The sequence below is a fragment of the Suillus subalutaceus genome (assembly GCF_016647625.1).
Source record: "Suillus subalutaceus strain FC151 chromosome Unknown DFJ58scaffold_4, whole genome shotgun sequence".
Lineage (NCBI taxonomy): Eukaryota > Fungi > Basidiomycota > Agaricomycetes > Boletales > Suillaceae > Suillus > Suillus subalutaceus.
In genome coordinates, this window is record NW_024540253.1 from 569,935 (window position 1) to 595,411 (window position 25,477).

At 48.9% G+C, this 25,477-nt stretch overlaps 8 protein-coding genes across 8 annotated transcripts; 3 read left to right on the plus strand and 5 right to left on the minus strand.

Annotated features, from left to right (window-relative positions):
* The first annotated feature begins 1,009 nt into the window (after nucleotides 1-1,009).
* DFJ58DRAFT_758408 (uncharacterized protein) lies at nucleotides 1,010-3,281 on the plus strand. Its single transcript, XM_041388291.1, has 3 exons — nucleotides 1,010-1,566; nucleotides 1,618-1,832; nucleotides 1,902-3,281. Exons 1-3 carry the CDS (start codon nucleotides 1,044-1,046, stop codon nucleotides 2,781-2,783), a joined length of 1,620 nt encoding a protein of 539 aa, XP_041250349.1. The 5' UTR covers nucleotides 1,010-1,043; the 3' UTR covers nucleotides 2,784-3,281.
* On the minus strand, nucleotides 3,266-5,622 carry DFJ58DRAFT_741336 (uncharacterized protein). Its single transcript, XM_041387135.1, has 3 exons — nucleotides 5,191-5,622; nucleotides 4,692-5,142; nucleotides 3,266-4,633 (listed from the first exon to the last, which is right to left on the minus strand). Exons 1-3 carry the CDS (start codon nucleotides 5,565-5,567, stop codon nucleotides 3,515-3,517), a joined length of 1,947 nt encoding a protein of 648 aa, XP_041250350.1. The 5' UTR covers nucleotides 5,568-5,622; the 3' UTR covers nucleotides 3,266-3,514.
* Nucleotides 5,623-5,735: 113 nt separating this feature from the next.
* DFJ58DRAFT_650796 (mitochondrial 18 KDa protein-domain-containing protein) lies at nucleotides 5,736-6,513 on the plus strand (the record flags this gene model as incomplete). Its single annotated transcript, XM_041381587.1, has 4 exons — nucleotides 5,736-5,882; nucleotides 5,939-6,027; nucleotides 6,077-6,208; nucleotides 6,279-6,513. 4 exons carry the CDS (start codon nucleotides 5,736-5,738, stop codon nucleotides 6,511-6,513), a joined length of 603 nt encoding a protein of 200 aa, XP_041250351.1.
* A 201-nt stretch (nucleotides 6,514-6,714) lies between these two features.
* On the minus strand, nucleotides 6,715-8,757 carry DFJ58DRAFT_322333 (uncharacterized protein). Its single transcript, XM_041379836.1, has 6 exons — nucleotides 8,142-8,757; nucleotides 7,913-8,092; nucleotides 7,733-7,860; nucleotides 7,588-7,679; nucleotides 7,263-7,529; nucleotides 6,715-7,206 (listed from the first exon to the last, which is right to left on the minus strand). Exons 1-6 carry the CDS (start codon nucleotides 8,658-8,660, stop codon nucleotides 6,998-7,000), a joined length of 1,395 nt encoding a protein of 464 aa, XP_041250352.1. The 5' UTR covers nucleotides 8,661-8,757; the 3' UTR covers nucleotides 6,715-6,997.
* A 160-nt stretch (nucleotides 8,758-8,917) lies between these two features.
* DFJ58DRAFT_741339 (exoribonuclease 2) lies at nucleotides 8,918-13,281 on the plus strand (the record flags this gene model as incomplete). Its single annotated transcript, XM_041387136.1, has 16 exons — nucleotides 8,918-8,938; nucleotides 8,971-9,019; nucleotides 9,068-9,204; nucleotides 9,259-9,288; nucleotides 9,343-9,445; nucleotides 9,504-9,617; nucleotides 9,675-9,826; nucleotides 9,877-10,002; nucleotides 10,055-10,146; nucleotides 10,217-10,569; nucleotides 10,623-11,337; nucleotides 11,388-11,468; nucleotides 11,525-11,582; nucleotides 11,630-11,775; nucleotides 11,828-12,131; nucleotides 12,185-13,281. The coding sequence occupies 16 exons, from the start codon at nucleotides 8,918-8,920 to the stop codon at nucleotides 13,100-13,102; spliced, it is 3,399 nt and encodes a 1,132-aa protein (XP_041250353.1). The 3' UTR covers nucleotides 13,103-13,281.
* Nucleotides 13,282-13,854: 573 nt separating this feature from the next.
* On the minus strand, nucleotides 13,855-15,432 carry DFJ58DRAFT_322410 (uncharacterized protein). Its single transcript, XM_041379837.1, has 3 exons — nucleotides 15,173-15,432; nucleotides 14,463-15,115; nucleotides 13,855-14,408 (listed from the first exon to the last, which is right to left on the minus strand). Exons 2-3 carry the CDS (start codon nucleotides 15,069-15,071, stop codon nucleotides 14,055-14,057), a joined length of 963 nt encoding a protein of 320 aa, XP_041250354.1. The 5' UTR covers nucleotides 15,072-15,115; nucleotides 15,173-15,432; the 3' UTR covers nucleotides 13,855-14,054.
* A 3,261-nt stretch (nucleotides 15,433-18,693) lies between these two features.
* On the minus strand, nucleotides 18,694-21,153 carry DFJ58DRAFT_877904 (uncharacterized protein; the record flags this gene model as incomplete). The annotated part of the gene is made up of 5 exons (XM_041394482.1): nucleotides 18,694-19,167; nucleotides 19,219-20,605; nucleotides 20,674-20,738; nucleotides 20,790-20,883; nucleotides 21,011-21,153. 5 exons carry the CDS (start codon nucleotides 21,151-21,153, stop codon nucleotides 18,694-18,696), a joined length of 2,163 nt encoding a protein of 720 aa, XP_041250355.1.
* A 2,777-nt stretch (nucleotides 21,154-23,930) lies between these two features.
* Nucleotides 23,931-25,190, minus strand: DFJ58DRAFT_758451 (Longin-like domain-containing protein). Its single transcript, XM_041388293.1, has 5 exons — nucleotides 25,006-25,190; nucleotides 24,844-24,953; nucleotides 24,625-24,785; nucleotides 24,408-24,569; nucleotides 23,931-24,354 (listed from the first exon to the last, which is right to left on the minus strand). Exons 1-5 carry the CDS (start codon nucleotides 25,075-25,077, stop codon nucleotides 24,200-24,202), a joined length of 660 nt encoding a protein of 219 aa, XP_041250356.1. The 5' UTR covers nucleotides 25,078-25,190; the 3' UTR covers nucleotides 23,931-24,199.
* Nucleotides 25,191-25,477: the final 287 nt, after the last annotated feature.

The following is a 25,477-nucleotide window of genomic DNA, read 5'->3' on the forward strand; positions in this document are numbered from 1 at the left end:
GATCTGGTTCGAACATGGACAGTATATCGCTGGGGGATGCCGACTACGACTTAGCATTGAGTAAGGCCGCCGTTGTGTTTACAATGGCGAGTAATGGCATGAAGCGGGGTACTGATCTGCAGCTTGCCCAGGCATGCACATACATACACTTTGCCGTTGTCCTTAGCTCACACACTAAGTATGTTGTGGTCTGCAATCCTTGGTTTGGTTTTGAATGTCAGTTGAATGAGTTCGCGACGCCGGTCAAATCATCTGTGACTCAGTTTTCGAGTCATTGGCTTACACATACGAGGCCCCTCTTCGTTTGGGTACATATGAGGCTTACTGACGAATTTCGTTCTTCCGTCTCTACTCTCTTGCCCTCACAGAGTACTCCTGCACCGTGCACATCTGCACCTCAATTTGAACTACCCACCCTCCCATGTTGCTCCCTGTAGTACATTCTGTTCGAGTCTCCGTCTCTCATATTAGTTTTTTCTAACTCGTTCCCGTGTCCCCAGTTGTTTACAGCTTTCGCTACTGCCATGTTCTGCGACTCTCTGATTGCAATGAAATGTTACCGAGTCCATCAAGTATGGGACTAGGGGACTCCACTTGCTTAAAAATATGTGACCTCTCTCTATCACCACCAGAAACAGATGAGTAGTGGTAAATATTCAGTACTAATTAAGTGTGCTTCAGAAATATAATACTGTAAACCTGCTAGGATGCACTCAAGACAAGCAAGACACAAGTAAGTTGAACAAGTGATCTATTAGAGGCAACATGCAGTGGGATAGCAGAGAAACAATATCACAAAATAAGCATCTCCTCTCTACCAGTCACTTCCAGTACAAAGCAACAGACACTTAGCCACAATATTGAAGAATTGCTTGGCGTGAGAATAGAGAACCTTCCAGAAGGTCAAGAACCTGTGAATGAGTCAGATCACTAATAAAGTTCAAACTCCACCAACAGCATAGTATAAATTGGGACATGGGTCCATATTGTATTGTTTTGTCCCTCAACCCAATACCACTTCATCTCTAAGACTCTCTCTAGTAATGGCACATCCTACAAGCAGCCCTTCCTGCAATGGTAGTGGTGGAGTGCATTCTGCACCTACTGCTTCTAAAGCATTGCCTTCTGTCATTTCTCATGCCAGTGTTCAGCCACAGAACAATCGTTCAGCTGGACATCATGTGCAGTGGTCAGACCCATTAGTGCATACCAGAGGTATTCCAAGAAGGGAACCTCAGGGAGCTAATCCTGTGTTAGCTACTGTCACTCCATCTGTTACCTCCAATTATTCTTCCCAGCAGGACACTGGAACCATCGCAGGTGCTATGGAGGGTCTGAAGTTGGCACCTTCTGCCTCTAGTGCAAGTACTGCCCCATCTGCTTACAGGCCACCACCCCAAACTTTCCTGTCATTATGCCCTCAGCTCACTAGCACATCTCAAGCTGCTCATCAAGGTTCTGCACCCAGGAATCCAAATCTACGCTTCATTGTTTTGCGCCGATTACTAGCAACTCAAGCCAGGAAACCTCTCAATCCTATTGACTCTAATGAGAGCCCTGCTACAGGTAACATGAATATGCACTTAATGATATTTGATTCTAAACTTCACATATCAGAACCTCAGAGCCTAATGCCAGTAATATCTGAGGCAGTGCTCAACCAATCAAATGGCACTGTGAAGTCTACTACTGATGTCAATGGCACTCCCCCACCAACTTCCACTGTCATGGAAGATTCAGATGTCATTAACCTCACCCTTCGCAGTGACGAGGAGAACAGTCTGTTGCAGAAGCAACCCAAAAATCAAAAGAGCACACAGAAGCAAAGGAATGTAAGTATCGAGTCGACGTTACTACGGAAATTTTAAAATGGCACTGACTCGAAGCATCACCGCATTCAGACTCAGATCCTATCAACGTCAATCAAAGTCAACACAGCCAAGCGCCGCCTCGACTCGGAATCCAGCGACACCTCGGGAGGCGGTCCTCCAAAGCGCTTAAAGCGAAATAGAACGCTACAACCTCGTCTCGAGTCAGATTCAGCGACGAGTGATATCGATCATGTTTCGCCCGGGCCACGCTCGTCAATCGAACCTACCTCGTCTTCGGGGAGATTTTCATCCAGCAGTGTCGAAGTGACCGATGATGTCGTTCCGGATGGTCCGAGATCCGTAGCGGATGCCTACAACAACCGTGCAAAATCTTCCGTCTCTCTCGATGATACTCAAGCACCAAGGCATTCGGCTCGGGAGAGTAGGGTTTCAGTTGTAGCGCGCACCTACAGAAAGCCGGCCCCGGGTGGGAGTGCCGTAGCGTCAAGCAGCAGGGTCAGGGTGGAGGACATGGAGGTGTCGGACAGCGAGGACGAAACCGGTGATCCTCAGCGAGCAAGGTTCTATGCGAGTGCGATCTCCAAAAAAGTGCGTATGTGGGCGGAAAAGTTGAAGGGAATCCCCCGCGCGCATTTGGATTCTCTGTTCGACGATAACGTAGTGCGTGTTTCTCTTGCAGTCGTAGTAATGAACGCTAACCCACACATTTTTCGGAAACAGGAGATTATGTCCAAAGGCGAGATTCTGAGGTTGTTGAAAGGCATCGACGAGGACAAGAACTGGGTTACTCGTGCGGAAGTAGAGGATACTCGTCTTGAAAGGTTCCTAACCGTTGTGTTGACCAAACATCTGGAGAACGGAACGGAAGCCTACAAGCTCGCAGTGCGCATCCTCGACAACTTTGCGCAGAGGTTCCGCGGTGAGAGATACCCACAGGGACGTAGGTGGTGAATGTGAAGGGAGGGAGAACAGGTTGAAGGAAGATAACTCGTGGGATGCTGCGGAATCCCGGCGTGGACGTGGAACAAGACTCAAGTTCCAGAAAATTCGCAGGTACCAGCGCTCCCATTGAATGGGAGCGCTTACTAATTACTAAGGGGCAGTCCGTTTTTGGCGACACTGTGCTGTTGTTTCGTTGTCTCATGTTCGCTGTCTTGGTTTTTTTTTGTCGTTTTGTGAATATTGTTATCGTTCTCTGCTCAATTGATACGCATGCTCTCTTGTCATAGTTTTGTTTTCTCGAACGCTGTTTTCGTCTGCTTTACCTGATTAGCATCACAATATTTTCTTCATGTCACGATAACGAAAACCCCTAACATCTTGTTCCGTTCACTGTTTTCGTTTGCTTTACTAGCTGATTAGTACTACTTACAATGTTTTCCTCAAGTCACGATCAAGTCATGATCACCCCCAACATGTTCCTTCCGGTTGATTACTCTCAAAGTTTGCATTAGTAACGTCTCATGAATGCGTACGCCCAGCGAGATCTGTATAAATTCTGATCTATAGTCCTAAGAATCATAAACATGCTTCCATGAGTATCGTATGTTACTACTGAGTCAAATTATCGCATGAACTATAGTGGGCTGGTAAAAGTAAGTCACGAAAAATCGTAGAAAAGAAGGCGTGAAGTCACGTATGCGATGGGTGGTAATCAGAGAGTGGGAAATTAACGATTGATGCTAACAAACCACATTTATCCGCCGCTTCTTCATCGCGGGACCTTCATCGGCCGAGTCAACGTCGTCCACAACGATGATAGGAGATTCGCTACGAGGGGGAGCTGCAGTTATTGGCACAGGCACAGGAGGCTTCTCCGTGACACTGACAGCAACGCTCTCAGCGGTCGGCGGATGGGCGGCTGGTGCTTGGGTCTGGGCACTCTCGAAACCCGACACCGTAACTAGTTGAGGCGTCCGTGATGGGAGTGGCGTAGTGGTAAATGGCCCACCTGTCGGAGGGGCTTTGTTGTCACGAGATCCGGGTGTGCCCCCGCGACCACCTCTTGCGCGTTTGGTCCGCCCGCGTCCACGCGTCATTTTCTCCTTGAGATATCGCACGATATGGCCTTGTAAGATCTCTAGAGCTTTCTGGGCGCCAAGCGCCTCAAGCTCTCTGAGCTGCTCTGGAGACAGATGTGAAAAGATCGTGGGTGATAGTATAAGGGTATTATTATGAAGAATGATGGGCTGTGCCTGCTCAGGGTTCGAGGATGAAGGATGCGAAGGTGGAACGGGTCCGACAATGATGGGCAGGCAAACAGATGCCGGTAATGCTGAGAAGGGTGCAGATGCGGCACCAGATACAGCACATGCGGAAGATTCTGATGAAGGAGTCGATACTAGTGCAGGAGCCACATGCGGAGATACGGCTCCTGGTGCTGTGTGCACTGTTGAAGTGAGCTTGGGTGCGGTGAGCTCTGCCTTAATAATGGGTGTGGTTGTGAAAGGGCTCGCAAGGGAGGCTGTCGTCAACGGGTTTGTGTGCGGTATAGAGGAGTTAGAAGACTTGAATGGTAGCGGCGCTGATGTCAACGGTGGCGGAAGAGTAACGCCTTTGATGTCACCCTTGACGCTGCGCTTGAGTGCAGGTTCTAGAGGTGTTGCCTTCTCCTTCTTCCTGCCCTTTCCATCTTTACCACCCGTACTTGAGGATGCAGCTTGTGATCTGGCTTCTTGCTCCTCGAAGGTGTGTTCATATTGTTCGTCCACAGACCAATAAAACCCCTTCCCTCGCTCTCCGGAACTCCTCTCCATCTTCTTGAACGCACGGCCGGATGATAAATTATGCCGAACAGAGTTCTGAAAAGCAGGTAAGCCATTAGCTGTCAGGTGCGACAGCAGAGATAAGATAGCTCACCTCCCACCCCGCACCCTCGTTGTACCGATACCAGTCATAATTCTCCATCATCCACGAACATATATCCTGCAGCGTTGCCTTGCCGCCCATTGCCTTAATAGCTCGATAACAAAGCTGAGCGTATGTAAATTGAGGTTTTGGGGGCATGACCTCTGGCTTTGGTATTGGCAAGTCTGATTTCTTGCGCTTTTTGGGCGCGGTCTTTACCCTGGATATGCTGTTCGTGTTCGGGAGCTGCGGGTCTGGCGATTTTGGCGGCGGAACTGGTACGGAGACGGGGGGCGGTGAATTCGAAGGAAGAGAGGAAGGTGGTGAAATAGACGTAATGTCAACAGAGGGTGAACGTGCGCGCTGCACCGATGAATTTGAACTCGGAGATGGCGAGTCTTCCGGTGCTGGAGGGGGAGGGAGCACGAAATGGAAAGTCCTAGAAGCTATCTGTATTTGAGACCTGATCCACGTTTAGAATGCTTCAGCTCATGAGAGACCAAATACCGACCTTTCCCCCAAAGGAACTCTGCTACCGCTGCCAGACCAAACACCGTCCACCCAGGCACCGTTTCTGCCTACGACGGCGAGAACAAAGCGTTCGTCGTCCTCCTCGTATTCGATCTTGGCATGGAGTCTGGATACACTCTTAAGAGGTCCCAAATCGACATCAACAGGACTGTTGTCGCCAGCAGATGTAGACGCATTGGGAATACATCGTCGCCCAATAGTTACTGTTAGGGTCTGAAGATAGAAAGTGATGTTTGGGAAGACAAGGGAATAATATGCGCTGATCTTTGCTGTGGAGTCATCTGGAGAAATAGAATTACGAAGGACATCGATGTTATCCATCTGAGAGTCCAGCACTGCGAGGGCCGTTAAGGACATTACTGTTAGAGTCGGCGAGTGTCGGTGAGACTGACCACAGTGACTTGCTTTCGTCAACACGGGGTCAAACAATAAAAATGACCCCTCGATTTCACATTATGTAATTAACTAGCCTCCCAGCCTGAGCCTTGAGGTCAACTTAAACAGTAGGCTCAGAGTACTACAACCATGTCGCGAGTGACAGAAAAAGCACAGGATGAATTATCTTCTCTAGCTGACAGAAATGTAGACAGCACAGACTCTGATCTGCGTTACATGGCATATGCTGCTCGTCTCAGGACTGCAGTGCGTGCCGGCAGTCGTTACATTGCATATGTACGTGTCTTTGCATCTCTCAACTTATTTTTGTTCGTGGTAAAGACTGATCATAGACCAGTGATGTCGGAGAGGCATTCCGTCCCGTAGTACCTCCTGCCATAGTTACCGCATGCTACGGTATTTCATGGCTATATCTCGCTGGGTGCGTGCCGTTTCATCAATCTCCGTGCCGACTTGTGACATCATACCAGCGACGTGGGCTACGAGGCGTATAAGACTCATAGACGCGGGCCCAGCCCAATAGAAGCTGCCCATTTCTCTGAGCCGACGAGAGTAGGCATGGTAGCCGTCAAACGTGCGGTTTTCCAATCCGTAGCATCAATGTACGTGCACGTTCCTGACTATCACACCTTCCATCGTAATCGTTCTTATTGGATGCTCCATAATGCACAGGGCGCTGCCCGCATTCACTATTCATACCGCCGTCAACCAAGCAAAAAAAGCTTTCACGAACGTGCAGAACAAGAGATTGAAGACTTGGGGTCCAACTATCAGTGGACTTGCTATCGTCCCTTTCCTGCCATACATATTCGATCATCCCGTTGAGACGGCAACGGACAAGGCATTCGAGTGGATTGAGAAGAGGATAATTGAGAGTCAGGACGCTAGAGAGAAGCCAGAATCGTAATTGGTTTGTGTTTTACCCACTTCTCATCTACTGTTTACCCTATGCATCGATACGCTGTCTCTAAAGCACTAGATCATTGTCGCCATTAACAGAGTTGGGACTCCCCCTCACTATGATCATCCGAGAAGCTCTCTACTGTTGTTGCTGTTTGTCATTCCTCGGGTTTCACGCCTTATCTTTATTTACCTTCGAACGCTGAACCCAGTCTCCTGGGACCGGACAGCTAATTCTGAAGTGGAACCCGTGATCAAGAGAGTTCATTGACCATGCTGACATCGAACTTCGAAGCCTGCACAATCGGGCAAGTAGTAATTAATGGGGGAACAAATACAATGTAATTATTTGACAAATGGATTGACTGGCGTTGACCAGCACAACATCAGAGCGAAACACGTAAATAGACTAAGGCATCATGCCATCAATGCAATTAAACTGTACGATTGTAACTTCCTACTCGTAATCACACAATACTATGTGTGGTATGTTACAGTGTAGTGCGACCGAGCGCAAGTGGAATCGAGCTGATGGAGCTTGGCGGGATAACCCCGACTTCTGTCACGACTGCTGTGATACTCGAAGGAGGTGTCAGGTCATAGAGCGGATTGAGGATCTCTAGGTTGGGCTGTTTGTTGAGGGTGAGCGTATCTTTTGACCGAGTGAGGGGGAAGGACGAAAATATATCGCCAGCTGGCGCTACAGGATCATAATATTAGGTCAAGTTGAAAGATAACGACTATGGGGGAACGTACCGAGTTCATTCTTGGTAAAACTATCTAGCTGGATTGTTTCCGCGAACTTGTATGTCTCGCAGCAAACGACCACAGGAACGCTGTGTTGTTTGGCCATCATAGCTACGAGAGCCGTGCCTGCACGGGAAAATACGGCGCCGTTCGAATGTAGGGAGTGAGCGCCCACTAAGACTGTCGACACCTCTGTGATGACAGATCCAATGGATGGCAGAAGGAGATAAGTGCAGGGGATGCCCATGGCAGAAAGTACGGAGAGAAGCTTCTTGCCTATTCCGTAGGTCACAGCATGAGATTACAAACGGGGACTTCAATAATATGACCTCACCCTCTAGCATTGGCCGGGAATCGACGACGACAACCGAGAATTGCTTCCCATCATCCCACGCACCGACCAGAACTTGCTCTACAACTGAAGATCTGGGCAAATGACTATTAGCTAATGACAACGGGAGAAGCGTGAAGCTTGTTACCGAGCATACGTCAGAATGACGTCTCCGTCTTTAATCTTGGTACCTGCAGTCTCTTGGATGACTTGATCTGCTATAGTAATTCGTTCACTGATATAATCATCTATCTTTTGACAGAGGAGATTTTTCGCCTGAGGAGTGAATGAGTGCTATGTGTGACAGCGACGAATACTTGACACTAACATCCTGCTCCGGAAGGTCGATATCCGATCCACTGATCTCTAATTTGAGCTCCCGAATGGCGTTACCCATAGTGACAGACATTGGGCGAGCAGAAACGAGATGAGTGATTTGAGGCGAAAGATGTGTCAAAAGATGCCTCGAGAGCGTATTGTTAGGAGGAGTGACATAGTCTTGTATCACCTTGATCAACGTCAGCAATATTCGGTAGACCAGGACGATCGCAAAATACAGTTTTAAATGCAGTCAGGGTCGCAATACACCGTGCATTTGCCCCTGCGATCTTGAATTCCGAAAATTGTAATCCGAGGCGGATGATAGCGGGATGTATGTCTCCCTTGCTAGGGCCAGGAGGTTTGGGGAGTCCAAAATGGGAGAATATCTGCAAACCACGAGCAGAGTCATCCGATATGGTTTCTTTCGTCTCCTTTGTTGGTTTTCCATCAGGACCCTTTCCACCTTTCTTGACTGAAGCACCAGTACTTGCAGCAGGTGGTGCGCCTTTCTTCGCCTGAGCAGAACTCTGATTAGATGCGCTAGGTTGGGGACCAGCTGCTTTAGTAGCAGCCTTTGCAGCTCTCTGACGTTCTTGTTGCTCGCGTCTCTCCGCTTTGGTCATCTGCTTTTGAGACTTGGGAGGCTGATTCTGGGCCGGAGATGATGATGCTTCGGCATGAGATTGAGCAGGAGCGAGCTTGATTGTAGAGTTAGAAGGAAGAGCGGTCATTGTAATGGTTGTAGTTGCGCTCATCGTTTCAGTAGAATGTTTGGCAAAGTCCAAGGGTTAGTAGTCAAAAAAGCAATAAACATTACATTCAACTTTGCTTGATCGCTTCGAATCATCTGAGTGACCGAGTCATAGTCTGGGGAATGTGGGAACTCTAATTACATCAGCTCAAGTTCTCACGACCTTCATTTTGCTTTGTCGTGGCAGTCGGCGCCGACGCTACAGTCCTTGCTCGTGGACGATCACATTATAATCTTCGTTTATATCGGAATTGCTGCACAATGGTATGTTCTCCAAAACTGGTAATTTGGGCTTTCATTGACCTTGTTTATAGGGTGTTCCCGCACTGTTCCGTTGGTTGAGCAAGAAGTATCCGAAAATTGGTGAGCAACCGGTGCTTCACTTGTATTGACTTGGTTAACAGCTACTAGTAACGTCTGTCATTGAAGCGGAGGAGGAGGAAGTTCTCGACGCAGCTGGAGATCCTATCAAACTTCCCGTTGACATCACACAACCTAATCCCAATGGCGCGGAATTTGACAGCTTGTACTTGGATATGAACGGCATCGTGAGTGATGGAAGTAACTACGTTTTTCGTGGCTGACCACCCGTACGCACGCAGGTTCATCCTTGTACTCATCCCGATGGCAAAGTACGCATATATTGCTCTACAAACTCGGTTCACTCATTGATTCGTCTTCCGCAGCCGGCTCCCGAAACAGAGGAGGAAATGATGCTTGAAGTCTTCAAATACACCAACAGAGTGGTCAACATGGTGCGGCCGCGCAAGCTTCTTTTCATGGCTATTGGTGCGCTTTACATTCATGTTACCCTCTCATACCACGGCCTTACACAGAGTGCAATTAGACGGCGTTGCGCCTCGTGCCAAAATGAATCAGCAGCGGAGTAGACGGTTCAGGAGCGCTCAAGAAGCAAAAGATAAGGCGGAAGCTCGTAAACTTGCTGTCGCTGAGTGGGAAGGTACGGTGTTCTCAGAGCGAATTTATGCTGTGTTTCTGACCGATTTCATCATTGCAGCTATGGGTAAGATTATCACCGACGACGAGAAAAGCAAGGAAGCTTGGGACTCTAATGCTATCACACCCGGCACGCCGTTCATGGCCCTTCTAGCAGCGTCGTTACGGTACTGGGTCGTGGAGAAGATGAACACTGATCCAGGGTGGAAAGATGTACGCAGGGAACATTTCTTAGGGATCTTTCTGATTCATTTCTTGTATAGCTCCAAGTCATCATCTCAGATGCAAGTGTGCCTGGAGAAGGAGAGCATAAGATTATGGACTTCATACGCAGACAGCGCACAAACCCCGGTCATGACCCTAATACTCGACATGTAATTTATGGTTTGGTAGGTTGATTTCCAACTCCATTGTGCTCTCCGTTATTGACCGCATGTTCAGGATGCTGATCTCATTATGCTTGCCCTCGCGACCCATGAACCATATTTCCGAGTGCTTCGGGAAGATGTGTTTGCGCAGGACAAAGGTTCCGGGTGCCGAATATGTGGAGAAGAAGGTCACTATGCCGCTCAATGTACAGGACTGAAATCAGAGATTAAAAAGCCTCCTCCACCGGAAAAAAAAACCGTTCATTTTCCTCGATGTCGCCATTCTGCGCGAGTATCTGGAATCCGAGTTGAATGTGAACAATACACCCTTCCCTTTCGATTTGGAACAGGCTATTGATGACTGGGTGTTGCTCATATTCTTTGTCGGCAACGATTTCTTGCCGCATTTGCCGTCACTTGAGATTCGCGAAGGAGCGATTGATACTCTCTTGAGGATCTGGAAGATGGAGTTGCCCAGAATGGGTGGATATCTGACGAACCATGGTCAACTAGTGCTTAGTCGTGCACAGATCATATTAGAGGGACTGGCGCGACGAGAAGATGAGATCTTCCGTAAGCGACAAGAGAGTGAGTATTTATAATGTGATCCGTCAACGCCTTAGAGACTTACCATACCTCAGCTGAGCAACGTCAAGATCAGGAAGCGAAGCGTCGTAGGATTGAAAAGTCTGGGTCTGGAGAGAACGCCATGGGCGATATTCAGTTCGCCGCCCCGTCTGCGAAACTTGGTCTGACTGCATCCACTACATCGCTATCATCTCTTCCCCAACGTGCAGATAATGCTTTTGCTGCTAAGGCCGACTCTATTGGTCTCGGAGCGCCGCGTAATGCTCAGTCTCTTGAAGTCGCTCCAGTTGCAGCGCAAGCACTGGCTGGTTCGAATCGTGATGTAGTTGCCAATCGAGCTGCTATACGGATGGCGAACATGAGTGCTGCAGAGATGCTCAAGGCTGAGCTATCTGGACTCATTCCTGTGAAACAGAGTGCTTCTGCTCCTAAACCTGAGCCGGTTGTTCCTACCCCTCCACCCAAAACAGACGCTGAGCTTATGGATGATGGAGACATTCCAGGCCTTGGGAATGCTCCATCAGCACTTGAATTTGTTGATGATGGGGCTGTTGACATGGATGTCGAGCCCAAGAATCCTGTTACTCGTCCAGCTGATGAGCCTGTAACACCTATCGCTGGCGTCAAGCGGAAGCTTGAAGATATCGAGGGAGAGGATACCGATGAAGTGGTTGGCATTGATGAGGAATCGTCTGAAGATAACGAAGATGCGTCTTACGCCCTGGTAGTCAAAGCAGATGGCTCAGTTGAACAGGCCGATAACGTGAGGTATGAAAAGGCTGTGAAATTATCCAATGATGTGAATAACATTTCCTCAGATTGTATGAACCCGGGTATAAGAAGCGATACTATCAGCAAAAGTTTGGCCTATCAGAAAATGATGATGATTTCCGTAAAAAGTGGGCGCTTTTGTTATCGATTTCTGCACAAACCTGGCTGACTCTGCTGTGCAAAGGCTAACAAAACACTATGTAGAAGGTATTGCGTGGGTTCTGCATTACTACTATCAAGGGGTGAGCTCCGACCGCCGATTTACCTTTCTTTGCTGACTCGGTAGTAGACCCCTTCATGGCAATGGTATTACCCATATCATTTTGCACCTTTCGCGTCGGACTTTGAAGGTTTGGAAAATATGCAACTGGAATTTACTCTCGGACAGCCATTCAAACCGTACGAGCAACTTATGGGTGTTTTCCCCCCTGCTAGGTACGTTCATGTCGAGTAATGATTTGACTACATAGCTCACCAGTATCGCCAGTCGCAAGCATATACCCGAATCCTTCCATGATCTCATGACAAACGAAGAATCTCCGATTCATGATTTCTACCCATCAACCTTCCAGATCGACATGAATGGGAAGAAGATGTTGTGGCAAGGTGTTGCTCTCTTACCTTTCATAGACGAGAAAAGGCTATTGGATGCGATGGCCGAGCACTACCCTAAGCTCACTGAGGATGAAGTCCGAAGAAACAGCTGGGGTCACGACGTCATGTTTATTGCGGATGAACATTCAATGTATCCATTCTTCGAGGGATTATATGGTAAGCGCAAGGAGAAAGAGGTATGCCGTCAGTTCGATTAGAACCAATTTCGTTACTGACTACGACTGCTCAGTCTCAACCCATGCCTACCAACCTGTCCAAGGGCATCAGCGGTAGCGTTCTACCAAACCCCGATTGTTTGCCTGGCTCGACATATTACTCCCCATTGACTTCCATGAATCTGCAAGATATCAGAAACGATCGTTCTCTCTCCGCGTTATATTTCTTCCCAAAGCAACTCTCTCCCCATCGATCGATGTTTCTTCCGGGGGTTACAAAACCCGCAAGACAGCTTACTGGCGAGGATCTAGCTCGGAGGGGTCGAGGACATGGTCGAGGGGGCGGCATGGATCGTGGCGGTCGTGGACGAGGTGGTTATCAGAATGGCTCTTATAACAACGGACATGGGTACGGCAGCACTCATGGCCAATCACACACTGCGACATCATATGTCTCGTCGTACACCACTCAGTCTCGAACGCCGTACACCCAGGGGCCCCAGCAAGGATTCGGAGGCTATGGCTCCAATGGAAGGCCACCAATTCAAAATTATGGTAACAATTATCCTGGCCAGACACGTGGTGGTCCACCTCCTCGAGGAGGCGCCCCTCCTTCGCGCGGAATGCCACCAAACCGTGGTGGCCCTCCCCGTGGTGGCCCTCCTCGTGGTGGTAGTTCCGGCTATGGAGGTTCTACCTCCTATGCTCAAACCGCTCATCAACCGCCATATGGCCGTGGAGGCTACTCTGGTGGGTACGGTGGCGGTGGCGGTGGGTATGGTGGACAGGCGAATAGTGGTTATGGGGGTTATGGAGGCTACGGTGGCCAGGCAAGCCGAGGTATCTATGGTGGTTCAGGAGGACATGACAACAACAGCGGCAATTATATGGGTTATGGAAACCAGAATGGCGGACAGGCCCGTGGTGGCTATGGAGGCTACAATGGAGGAGGTTATCAGAACCCTTCAAGGGGCCGGGGCCGAGGATTCTAGAGTAACTTATATACATACTGCTTTTCGTTAATATTTTTCCTTCGCAGATATTTTGTATTTTAGACCATTGACATATATTTTGCTGGTTTCTTTCCAATTATACTAACAATCTGGACTCGCTACATCGATACGAAAATGGCTGTACCGCCCTTTAATATCTGTTTTTTGGATGTCATGAGAAACACTCGAATGACTGACTAACGAACAGTACTCCCATCCCTTGACCCTTTTCAACTTGGACTTAGTGAATAGAAGTTTATCGATATATCGTCCAGTCCTGCAAGCGGGCCTGAGCGCAAGTCTATCATGCATGTTCGATACTAACCGTGACATAACTATTGCAAGTAGACGTGGGTAGCATATGCAGTATATACCTTTACGATGATCTCTCCCGTGACGTTATCCCATCCCTCGAGTACATACAATAGTAGGAATGACTGTTTTCCTTCTCTTATAGTCTTACTAGGGGAGACTAATACAATGGAGGCACAAAGCCGTTATTGCATACTCATCTTACTTTTTATACTCGCGCTGCGGCACCATATTTACTATTTCAATTAATCTGTTCCATTGCACCGCGCACTACATAACATTCACTTTCAAATTCAAATGACGCAAAAAGGTATGTTGGAGCATTGTTGGGCAATTATGTTCGCTTGGGAGCATCGGGACGTGCTTCATCAACGTCTCGGAACTGAACTACGAGTATATTTCAACTCACTGCAAGCTCCTGGTAGAGCAACATCGCCTTCCAACTAGTGGACTTGTTACATCGATATGAAAATGGCTAGGATTTATTTTCTGAAAGATCGCAGTCGAAAAACATACTCGAGTGACTAAGTTGATCAGCCTGCCAATGGGTCAAAGTGCGGTTATCAATACATAGTCAATCATACACGCGAGTAGCACAATAACAATAACAAGTCCACATTCTTGCAAGTTTGTTATTCCATCATCGATAGTAGCTATGGGGTACGGGACGGCGGGATGCGGGGACGCTGTCGAAACCGGGGTACCTGCGATCGTCAACATAAGGCGTGACACAGGTCAAGTATAACGAGTACTTCCGCTCGCGTTCGTTAGCCCTTTCCGATTCAGGCAATGAGAGTTGATCGTCTACAGTCCCTGCGCGTGGGCCTGAGCGTCGCTCGCGACCCTTGTAGAGGACTATCTCGACTCGGCGGGGAAGGAAGAAGGAATTGTTCCACAGATTGATCAAATCTGCAACAATTGAGCTCCGCGAAGGCGGACGGTCCTTGGCAAACTCGGGAAGGGGCAATTTTCCCATCCACGCAAGAGCAAGATTCTAAAACGGGAAATAAGCTAATACGTCACTGAAATAATGTCTATAATCACGTACATTCATGAATATGCTCCAATCTTGGTGGCGAACATCATAGGTATCGAGCACCACTGGCATGCTTGGAATTTGGTTGTAAAATTGATCCATGCCTTGAATTCTCATCGTGCTGAACGGAGTGTGAGCTTGAGCGGTATTCGGCGAACGGGCGAACGGATGCGGTGCAGAGTCCGACATTGATTCTCTGGGAAAAGTAATGATGGGCATACGCGAAGATGAATGAAATCCTGGCCCAGCGGGTGCATTGGGAAATGGAGAGGGTACTCGCAACTGGGGAGCCACAATACGCTGATCCTCCAAGACATGCCCGTGTGGGTATACCATTTGCGGAGGGGGGACATGAGGTGAAGGAGTGCGGTGGAGAGAATAGGGTGATCTCGACTGCCGACGACTCTGGTATGGGGATGGCGCATGGGGGTGAGGGCGGGCATCAGGTGGAGGTGTGCGGTGGGGAGGATAGGGTGATCTCGACTGCTGACGACTTTGGTATGGGGACGGCGCGTGAGAAGGAGGGCGTGAGTATGAAGAATGTCTAGGCAGCGACATTGGAGAGGGCGCGCGAGCACTATAAGGAGAGCGTCCCCTGGGGACAGACAGAGATGCTGCCATTGCGATAGGGTCAGGTCCACCAGGGTAGGTGGAATGGGGGATTTCTTTCGGCCTTACAGTTAGTGAAATCGAGCAAGCACCCGGACGTATATAAGACGCACGGTCGTACCACTGCTCAGATACCACATTACCTTCCCCACCCAAAAGATCAAAACCAAAGGATCCTGCCGCAAGTCCCTGATCCGCATGCCCAGTATTCAGGGGTCATGTGACAACACTCAGGTGATCTGAGGACTCACTGTATTGGGGAGCTGAGCGTTTGTTAGCAGGATCTGTGTGGCGTCGGCAGGGACCCATTGGAAACCATGCACAATTCCTTGGGAGGTCTGATAGCTGTACATCATGATTGGCTCAGGCAGATCTTGTCAACATCGATTCGTAAACCACTTGCCTTACAGGCACTGCCCTACAAATTCAAAAGGTCAAAATGAGGTGAGTTTAGCAAGACCTGCCAGATATCCGTTCATACCTGAAAGGATGGTTTGTAACCTGATCGTCTGCATTAGTGGACGTCGTGTAGGTGATAGTTCCAGGCGCAATCTGGCCATTTGCAGCCCAATGATGTGCAACGTGAGAATGAGATGCTTGCGGAGGCGGGTACGACTGGGGTTGCGGCTCGGGGATTGTGAATCCTCCTACTCCATCCATTGTACACTTTGTTGATGATGGAAGCTGGCCAGAGGGAAGGGGATTGCAGTGATAAGACGTGACAGTCGCTTCGAACGTCTGGGCGGCAAATATCTTCAGTCATGCCTCGGCCTCGAGCCGACTTGACATACAGAGCCTTCCACTTGGCAGAAATACCCCCAGTCTCCCTAGGCAAACCTTAAACGAATGAAAATAGCCATTCCTTCTGGACGAAAATGTGCCGCCGCACTCATCGGCGAAATACTACTTGTACGTGGAAAGTCAGTGATAACGACATAATGGGCGAGGCGCCGCCGCTTGACCGTGCATATGTTGGCAGCGTCCCGCGCCAACATTCTTGAGGCTGCTACTCCCATGACTGGGTGTCTGAATGGTCGGCATATCGTGATAACTGCTAGCACATGCAGTCCGGGGAAGACTGTGGCTTGGGTAGACCATGTATGTATTCAATTACTATCAGCGCTAGCTATACATAGCTGTTTGAGGCGGAGTTAACGTTCATTCGTAGTAATCGGCCCGCTTATATCACTTGGTTATACTTCCTTCAAGGTTGCCGGTGCATGGTTCAGTATTGCAAGACCGTGACAGCCCTAAGGCTGCTACAGGTGGACGATTTCTAGGTATTTACATTCAATGTAAAAATGCGGTGTGATTGGAAAATTGACTTCGATCAAGCCCTCCTCACGTATTTTCCTCCATGGTCCAAATACCTGTTCCAAGTAGACAGTCTCAAACCCAGCAACACCGGTTGTTCTGGGCGCAGAGGTGGATGAGCTGAACAGATCTATCTTCCGGCATCTGAGGGGGAATCCGGCCGACTTGCCCTGCATCTCCACAACCTCGCGTGATCCATCCCTGACAAGTGAATAGTTGATGATCCCAAGCGCATATTGATACTGGCCGTGGGCCAACGAGTTGTGCACAGTAATATCAATCCTGATGTTGGGACACAACAGGCAGTCGAATGTGATGCGGTCACGCCCTGTTCCAGTAGCCATTTCCAAAGGGAGTCTGAGAGGGAGTATCACTAGATGCATTCGCAAGCCGAGACCGGTCATAGTCATCTCCAGTCGCCCACCACTAGCCAACTTCAACTCTCGACGGTCCAGAAAGCTCCTCGGCGATCGAGGGATAGCATCTGAAGTATGATGTTTTGCAGCCGCACCCTTCCAGTTGAGGACAGAAGGGTCACCAGCCTGCATGATGGCTTCGATGAGCCTGCAGAATGCGCGGTCCCCTCCTTCTCCGTATGCGATCTGCAGGCTGACGTCGAAAATACCCATCAGAGAATACGCTACATCTTCAACCCTCGTTGTTTTGCGTCTGGCTGCCCATGCCATCCGCTCATCCACCTTGGACGGACCTGGATTGAACTGCCAGTAGATCTCATGATGAGGAATGCCAGTGGCTTTCTCCAGAGTCTGCAGTATTTCGGTGGTTGCTTCCTTTCGTTTGTCATTTGAATCATTCGTCATAGGCGTCCAGTACTTATTAAAGAATTTGATGTAGAAGGGTGCAAGGAGTTCTTGCAATGTCCAGCCCCTTTCTGTTCATTCATCAAGCAATATATCCTTGATGGTCGTGCTTTTTGCTAAATGGACGATGCAAATCTCCGAGTTACGATACCACCGGAACATGGAACGAATCGACTCGTCCAGCTCGGTACTGCTGCTCTTGTCGATACAGCAGGTATCTGACCACGCAAATTCCACGTTGTACTGCCTGGCCGCTCGACAGAAGTTCTTCAGCTTCTCGTATCCCGGACCTGCTGCTAATGAGCCCACCTTCATCTCTTCATACGTTGGCTCTCCCGAATCCAGCCATCGGTGAGATAAAATGGCATATTTGACAAGTCGTGAGGCCTTATAAATCCCAAAAGGATTCGTTTGAGGGACAGAGCTCCGGAAGTGCTTCCTCACATCATCACGCCCTACAAACGTCATGTCTGATAGGCGGATGAGGCGGATCGGGATGTGGTTCATCACATATTGGTCGAACTCCTCGAGGCGCTATGCGAAATCATCACTCATGACGAATCCCTAGAAGGGTCACAAACTAGTGGTAATGAATCATGATATGACAACATTATGATGATTACCATACTCACCTACGTGAACGTTAGGAGATGTTCCGCCGATGGCCTGATATTTGTTAGAGGTTGCCAGGTTGCTCAATTCAACGGCTATAAATCACGATCAGGTGAGTTCAGCATCTTAATTGTCAGCAAATGCATCCGACTTACCTCGGGCGAGTATAAAATGTTTCAAGCAATGATGAAGATGGTGCAAAGAATGGAACACCAAACGCCGTGGTCTTGAGGGTCGCCTTGTAGTAGGCCTGTAGTTCCTGTGTTCAGTTACTTCAGTATCCTGTCATTGTTTTTCTATTGTGTCTTTCCTTATCACTTTCCTGTGACAACGTAACCACGATGTCATCGGGGATTTAGTTGACAGACGTCCAGTCACAACTCGTAGTCTATACATGGTATGGGAAATCCAATACAGCCGCGGCAGTGTACCTTAGTTATACATTCACAAGGGTGCTGAATCTTTGACACTTATATCCTCCATGCATGGAGGTACGAGATGCCGCGTCCCGCAATGCTGTGAAGGTTTATGGTATGTGCCGAACGATCGGAGAATTTGATCCAAACGACATTAATACCAGGGCATCGTGATTTTGGTACAAGAGCACTCAGGGGCAGAGCCTCCGGCCGGGTCACCTACTTAGTGGAATAGAAGATTCTCGAGAGTCGACGGAATGGCAAACTTGAATTCGAGTCGGAACCCTAAACTGTTCGGTTCTTCATGCCAGTACAGTTTGATGACCTGTAAATTTCATGGACCTCGCACAATTGAACCTTGCGCCCTCGACCAGGTAACAAATTGATTCGCAGTCTGTAGTAGTACAATGACAATGGAGAGCACAAGTATCAACAAATTCGACGTTACTGGATTCATGCACTGCATGTTACTCAACCATAGTAATTTCCTGGAACAGGCATGTCGCGAGGCGCGATGTAGTTCAAGTACAACGCGTACTGCCTCTCGCGTTCCTTGACCTTTTTCCTGAGCTTCTTTTCCTTCTTGCGCCACTTCTTTTCCTCCTTCTTCTCCCGGCGCCTTCTCTTGGAGTCAGCGAGATCAGCGCCGTGACCGTAGTACTCCTCTTCTTCAGACTCCGAAGAGGATGATGATGACGAAGAAGAATCCAACGAGTCAAAATCATCGATTTCAGGCATTGGAAGGTTTTTGTCCATGGTCCCTACGTGCAGACCTGAGCGTCGCTCGCGGCCTTTGTAGAGGACCACCTCAACGCGACGGGCACGGAAGAATGAATCGTTCCATAAATTGATTAAATCTGCAACAAGTGAGCTCCGCTTAGGAGGAACTCCCCCCTTGGAGAACTCATGAATAGGCATCTTGCCGGCCCACGCAAGAGCAAGATCCTGAAGTGGAAGTGAGCTGATACACTGACGAATAAGTCTTTCACCACGTACATTCATGAATCTGATCCAATCCTGGTGGTAAACGTCATGAGTGTCGAGCACAAGTGGCATGCGAGGAATCTGATCGTAGAATTTGTCCATTTCTTGGATCCTCATCACGCTAAACGGAGTGTAAGGCTGAGCGGCATTAGGCGGACGGGAGAATGCCTCCGGAGCAGCGAGTTGTAACGATTCTCCTCCTGTGGCAGCGCCGGGCATACGGGGGGACGAAGGGAATCCACTATTGGGCATACGGGGGGATGAAGTGAATCCTGCGTTGGGCATACGTGGGGATGAAGTGAATCCTGCGTTGGGCATACGTGGGGATGAAGAGAAACCTGGCCCGGCAGGCGCACCAGGCATTGGAGAGGGTGCTCGCGACCGAGGGCCCGTGATAGGCTGACCTTCAAGGACATGCCCACGGGGGTATACTGATTGAATTTGCCCAGGAGGGACAAATGGTGAAGGAGCGCGGTGAGGAGGATAGGTCGATGTCGCCGGTTGGCCATTGTATGGGGACGGTGCCCGGGACACAGGGCGTGCGTATGGAGAAGGAGCACGCGGCCCCGGCGGCATTGGAGAAGCACCACGGGGCGCATGCGGCATTGGAGAGGGCGCTCGAGCACCATAAGGAGAGGGTCCTGGTCCTCCATAAGGAGAGGGTGCTCTGGCACCGTAAGGAGTGGGTGCTGGTCCTCCATAAGGAGAGGGTGCTCTGGCACCGTAAGGAGTGGGTGCTGGTCCTCCATAAGGAGAGGGTGCTCTGGCGCCATAAGGAGAAGGCGCTCTGGCACCGTAAGGAGAGGGCGCTGGGGCACCAAAAGGAGAGGGCGCTCTGGCACCGTAAGGAGTAGGCCCTGTGGGCCCAAAAGTGGGCCCTGTGGCCCCAAAAGGAGAGGGCGCTCTGGCACCATAAGGAGAGGGCGCCCTCGCCATGGGATCCGGTCCACCAGGGTACGTGGAGGAGAATTCTTGTGGCCTTATATTTGGTGAAGTTGAGAAATTACCTACAGGTCTGTAAGGGGAGGCTGCACGGTTGTAAGGGCTAGCGCCTCCAGTTGTAGGATAACCTGTTGGGCTGCTGTACGTTGCGGGAGGGGAAGAGTATGTCCCTGCACCACCCTGAGTACCCTTTCTTGGCCCTGGAGCGAAGGAAACCTGCTTGGGCTCTATGTCGAGATCTCCGAATTTGCGGTCAAGATCTGCGGAACTGTTGTAAGTGCCGTATGCAGCGGTCCCCGGTAATGGTCCAGAGGGAGGTGCTTCACCGTAGAAGCTCCTTTTGCGTTCTCTGACATGAGTAGTATCCCTCTCGCGCGCCATGCGGATCTCTATTTCGTCCCTTTCAAACTGTTTCGCGATGTTCTTTAGGGATACCTTCTCTTCTTTTTTTTTTGCGCTTCTCTTCAGAGCGTTTCCTGAAAAAGTTGTAGAGTATGAAGCAGCATGATATTGATCGGACAGTACCACTTTTCAAGCTCCCTCTCTTCTCCCCTGCTGAGCTGGCCGCGATTAAAGGATGCAGCGAATTCCTGATTCGCATGCTCAGTAGTCATGGGTAATCGAGCGATTTGAGGACTCACTGCATTGGCAGGTTGAGCACCTGTTGGCAAGATCTGTGTGGCTTCGGCAGGTACCCATTGGATACCATGCACAACACCTTGGGCTGTCTGATAGCTACACATCGTGATCTGATCAGGCGGTGCGATCTCGTCAACATCGCAACTACTTGCCTTGCAGGCACCGCTCTGCAACATCGATGGGGTTACGATAAAGCTAGTTTGCGAGACAGATGGGATCATACCTGAAAGGATGATATGTAACTGTACCATCCGTACTTGTGGATGTCGTGTAAGTGATAGATCCAGGCGCGATCTGGCCGCCAGACGGGGGCGAATATGGCTGGGGCTGCTGCTGGGGTGAAGCAAATCCTCCTGTTCCGCTCATTGTGCACTCTGATTCTGAAGATGAGGGAAGCTGAGAGAGATGGGAATCGCACTGATAAGAGCCTATTAAGAGGCGATTGTTGTCTCTTTAATATTAATAAATTGACCCTGTAGCCCTACCCTGCCTCGTGTTACGCTATATCAAGACAATTAACTGGCGATGGCCGAGTTTTTGAGCGCTGATTTCGATAATATTTGATCGGCTGGCGGAGCGAATACATGCCGTTCGGGTTCAGTACCTTTGTTGAGATCATTTGGCCCTCAACTTACCTGGGACCTACGTAGCACACAAACTCCATTTTGAATGTACTTAGGTCTAACAGTTTGCACTGCTACATGATATATACTTGTCCATCTCCAAGGAGAGATGTGACACAACAAAAACGACTTCAGATTTCAGAGTTTGAGAAGTCGCGCAATCATACTTAGCTCATGCTCGATATCAATTAATGAGCTTGGGTTGCGACCGACAGAGGGAAACATCATAACTTGAGATCTAGGGTTGATCAACTTACCTGATCATCTCCGATCGGCCTGCAAACCGTTCTCGAGCACAAATAAAAGACCGATTTTGTCGTGTTGAACTATCGATCTGATTATGGCCCAAACAAGAAACGAAGTCTGCCAGAATGAATCCCGTAAGTGTATGTACGCATAATACATAATGAAGGACTGGGTCAGATGCCTCCTACGTACCAGGGCGTCAACATTTTCCGAAGAAGCTCCAGTAAGATTGATTCATCTTTTGAACTCGACTCCGAAAGCTATATGCAGCATTGCCAAGGTCTGGTTTGGCTAGCTATCCGAGTCGAAGCGACGAATCCAGAGTATACGTCAGGATCTGCATCATCTGTCTAGCCATCATTAATGATTTATGATACTGGGGGTATAAGTGGCCACCGGTAGCACTCCTTTGGGATCGAAGTATCCCTGGTGGGGTCATAAACGTCTTCTGAGGGCAAATCATGTATGTCATTGCTTGGATTTTGATGTATTGATAGCCTGCTTCTCAACACCACGGCGGACTACCAAAGCACTTCATTTATGAGTGCAATCAGATTTCCCTCGGTCAGGTCGTGGGCAGCCTGTGATTTTTGTCAAGATCCGGGACGAAGCCTCATGACTAGGAAGAAACAATGGTCTACGGAGGTCAGTTTCCTCCACCATCGCATCGCAAATAACGGCTTACAGTATCAACCTCCTGTATAAAATGTCGTTCAGATTTTCAACTAGTAAACCACATGGCGTCTGGGCAGCCTACTTCACGATGATTTGTGCCTCTCTCTGCCCTCAAGAAACCAGCTGCAGTGAAAGATCGAGAAGCAGGACCGTGAGCTAGCCTTTCTCTGCATCAGACAGGTCGTCGACCATTTCTGACCAAAAAACTCAAGCCCACTTTATAAAATGACACCCCAGGGTACAAACAACGAAGGTGCCTCACTAACTACCAGCCGTCAATACCATTGCCTACTGATGAAAAAGATAAACACGCAGACATACATGAAAAACCCACTGCATATGTGCCACATGTGTTCGCAGTATTGGAAGTTTTGCGATAAAGCTCTTCCTCATCCTCGACAATAGTTACACTGCGCCGTCCGTTCTGCGAACTGATCACGGGATTCGTCGGGTAAGCGCGCTTTAGGAAACGGTACACCTGGCGTCGATGGTGCATGATGTTCGCCCAGTGCCAATAGTACGACAATTTTTTAGGCGGTACACTTTAAACCTGTTGCCGTATTTCGACAAAATAAGGAAGTTCTTTCATCATCTACAAAATGCAACGGTCGGTTCCGCGGAAGCAATTCGAATTTCGCAGTATAGTTGCTGCGCTATTCGAGCAGATCTTTCGCGAGTTGTCCTGAGTTGATAAAGATCACAACGTGAACCAAGCATGGTATTTTCACTACAAGTTACGGGCATCAACGCAAGTTTGTAGGCGGTAATTTACTCTTACCATGTTACTTCCCCTACGAACTGAATGCCAGCTGCGGTCTTTCGATGGCTGAGTCGAGTACGCGGTGATGGAGTTGGGTCTCAGCAACTGCGGTATTAACGCATGCTTCACGAGATGGGACTCTCGAGTATCATTGTACACAACGATTCTCCCTTTCAAACTTCTGACACTCGAGCTGCGAGAGGAAGCGGCCGGTAAGCGGATAGCACCACTCGGTAATGTCATACAACTCCTCACGGTACTCTGAAAATAGTGGTCGACTTCCCGGAAGGATTTAGCGATGCACCGATGGCTGCGAGTTTGCCTGGAAACGCGGCTCCTAGGAAGCACTTGACTTCCTTTTCCGTAAGACTGTAACTGTGCAGGGGTAAGTACCTCCATTTTTACGGAAGGGGGCAACTCACAACTATTTAGTTCGGCGTCCAAGCCTCTTCATGGTCATGTCGAGATTTTTGTTCAATTTATAGACATATTGCTGGAAATGAAAGGAGACAACCAGTCGACTGGAAATGACGGTACATGTCACCGAGCTGTCGCGGCGAATTAAGTTCCATGTGGTCAAACGATCTTGCGGAAAAGCTGAAAACCGGTGATGCTTCTGATCGTCACGAATCTCCGCCGAAAAAAATGGCAATGTGCCATTAATTTCCCCACGACGGAGATGACAACTATTGCTTGCAGATTGAACATTGCTCCCAAAAAATTCACTCCTGTAGAGCATTCAGTCACTTTGCGACATGGAAGACAATATCCTTCAGAGGGAGATGAGTAGCGTGATGCGGTTCATCATTGACACTATCCGATACTTTCAGCAACTTATGTTAGGATAGTACTGATGGTGTAGAAGGGTACGAACGAGGAGATCGTGTGAATTGACGTCAATATCAATTATGACCCGTTCTCATCGTACTTGACCAGCAATGCGAAGGGGCAAGGGGGTGGCACTTGCTGTGAATCCGAGGATTCAGATGGCAACAGAAGATATGATATACTGGTCCGATGGAAGACAGCAATATTACAAAAGTCATGCAAAAGGTAATAGATTACTTTGCCTGGGTGAAAGATGTCCAATTCTTCGCGGAAGGACAGGTCATGAGAACCGCCACCACAACACGATGATAAGGATAAGTGCCACAGCACCAAATGGTGCATATTGTCGTATGAGCGCCTGTATGTTTATGTTTCTTGCTGCCTTGCGGTACCTGTCCGATTCAGAACGCAAGGAAGTTGACAGATGCGACATCCCTGTAAAGTGTCAAGGCATTAAAAAGAAGAACCCAGAGAATCTCCACACTCACTGTCTAACGAGTCCCCCCTCCACAAAAGCTCCTCCATGTTCTTGGTCATGATTCGGGTGACGTCTTGCAATTCGTTGTTTAACTTGTCCAAGTTTGATGATCCAGTTGTATCAGCTGCACGTGTGTCCTGATATAACCGTGCTGTTTTTGACATAAAGGTATCTGAATACAGCGCGAATGAGTCCTCGGTAAAAATTCGTGCAGTAGGATCGCGCACCAAACCCGACAAAGGCATAAGGTTTCCGTACGGACTCTACCTTGGGTCCGTAAGATACGGAGAATTCCTTTGAAAGTTCTTCTAGATACGAGAAAGCAAGCTTCCGCGGGTAAGATTTGTCCGCAATGGTGAGGTACACGACATTATCCGCGAGGAGGTAGCTATAGCAGCCGGCGGCTTAGGATGCGGAGCCAGATCGAGATGAGAACGGACACTCACTGAAGCGTATACTGCCCACTTTCTATGGAACACCGCGGTTCCGAGTTGGGAGTGATGCGTCGAAAAATTAGTTTCGACTGTTGCTTGTGCTCCTGAAGAGCCTGCTCGGTCTATTAGGGTAAATAAACCTCCTGAGTAATTGAGATGAGTGAGGAAGCTGACCTGTTCATCATCCACAGTTGCTGCCATTGGCAAAGCATCTGATGCGCGGACTATTATTGTTGAGCGGACCATGGTGGGAGATGACGATGTCGTGGCTCAAGTGGAAGCAATTGCGGACGTGGTAGAAGCACGTGATCGGCGGTGAATTGGTCGATATCTGAAATAGGAAACTTCGGGCAGTGTAATGTAGTAACCTGCTCAAGGCCGAGTTCGTCAAAACCTTCTTGAATTCTGCCAGTTCGATTGACCGGTGAAGGTGAATCTCTCGCTGTCATGTACAAAAAGTCGGGCAGCATTACATTGGAAAAAACCGAGGAAGTTGTCAATTGATAGTATCCTGTTCGGTGCCTGCCGCCGGCAGGGTCACGTTCCGTTGGAATATGATTCGTTACTTGTGAGTGTTTTATTTAAAAACGTTCCAGGGGTCAATATTCAGTTTCAAATCAGTACTTCTTGACAAACCACCACCATC

Excerpts from the sequence above, each read along its gene's own strand:
- DFJ58DRAFT_322333 (XM_041379836.1), bottom strand. The coding sequence starts at position 8,660 with ATGAGCGCAACTACAACCATTACAATGACCGCTCTTCCTTCTAACTCT. Across the intron at positions 7,680-7,732 it reads GTCATTCTGACGTATGCTCG|ATCTTCAGTTGTAGAGCAAG; the intron begins GTAACAAGCTTC and ends TCATTTGCCCAG. Across the intron at positions 7,207-7,262 it reads TTTTACCAAGAATGAACTCG|CGCCAGCTGGCGATATATTT; the intron begins GTACGTTCCCCC and ends ATGATCCTGTAG.
- DFJ58DRAFT_758451 (XM_041388293.1), bottom strand. The coding sequence starts at position 25,077 with ATGGTCCGCTCAACAATAATAGTCCGCGCATCAGATGCTTTGCCAATG. Across the intron at positions 24,954-25,005 it reads CAACTGTGGATGATGAACAG|ACCGAGCAGGCTCTTCAGGA; the intron begins GTCAGCTTCCTC and ends TTACCCTAATAG. Across the intron at positions 24,570-24,624 it reads TTATGCCTTTGTCGGGTTTG|ATACCTTTATGTCAAAAACA; the intron begins GTGCGCGATCCT and ends CGCTGTATTCAG.
- DFJ58DRAFT_758408 (XM_041388291.1), top strand. The coding sequence starts at position 1,044 with ATGGCACATCCTACAAGCAGCCCTTCCTGCAATGGTAGTGGTGGAGTG. Across the intron at positions 1,567-1,617 it reads TAATGAGAGCCCTGCTACAG|AACCTCAGAGCCTAATGCCA; the intron begins GTAACATGAATA and ends TTCACATATCAG. Across the intron at positions 1,833-1,901 it reads GCACACAGAAGCAAAGGAAT|ACTCAGATCCTATCAACGTC; the intron begins GTAAGTATCGAG and ends CACCGCATTCAG.
- DFJ58DRAFT_741336 (XM_041387135.1), bottom strand. The coding sequence starts at position 5,567 with ATGTCCTTAACGGCCCTCGCAGTGCTGGACTCTCAGATGGATAACATC. Across the intron at positions 5,143-5,190 it reads AGAGTTCCTTTGGGGGAAAG|GTCTCAAATACAGATAGCTT; the intron begins GTCGGTATTTGG and ends AACGTGGATCAG. Across the intron at positions 4,634-4,691 it reads ACGAGGGTGCGGGGTGGGAG|AACTCTGTTCGGCATAATTT; the intron begins GTGAGCTATCTT and ends CCTGCTTTTCAG.
- DFJ58DRAFT_322410 (XM_041379837.1), bottom strand. The coding sequence starts at position 15,071 with ATGGCAGCATCTCTGTCTGTCCCCAGGGGACGCTCTCCTTATAGTGCT. Across the intron at positions 14,409-14,462 it reads ATTGGAGCATATTCATGAAT|AATCTTGCTCTTGCGTGGAT; the intron begins GTACGTGATTAT and ends TTCCCGTTTTAG.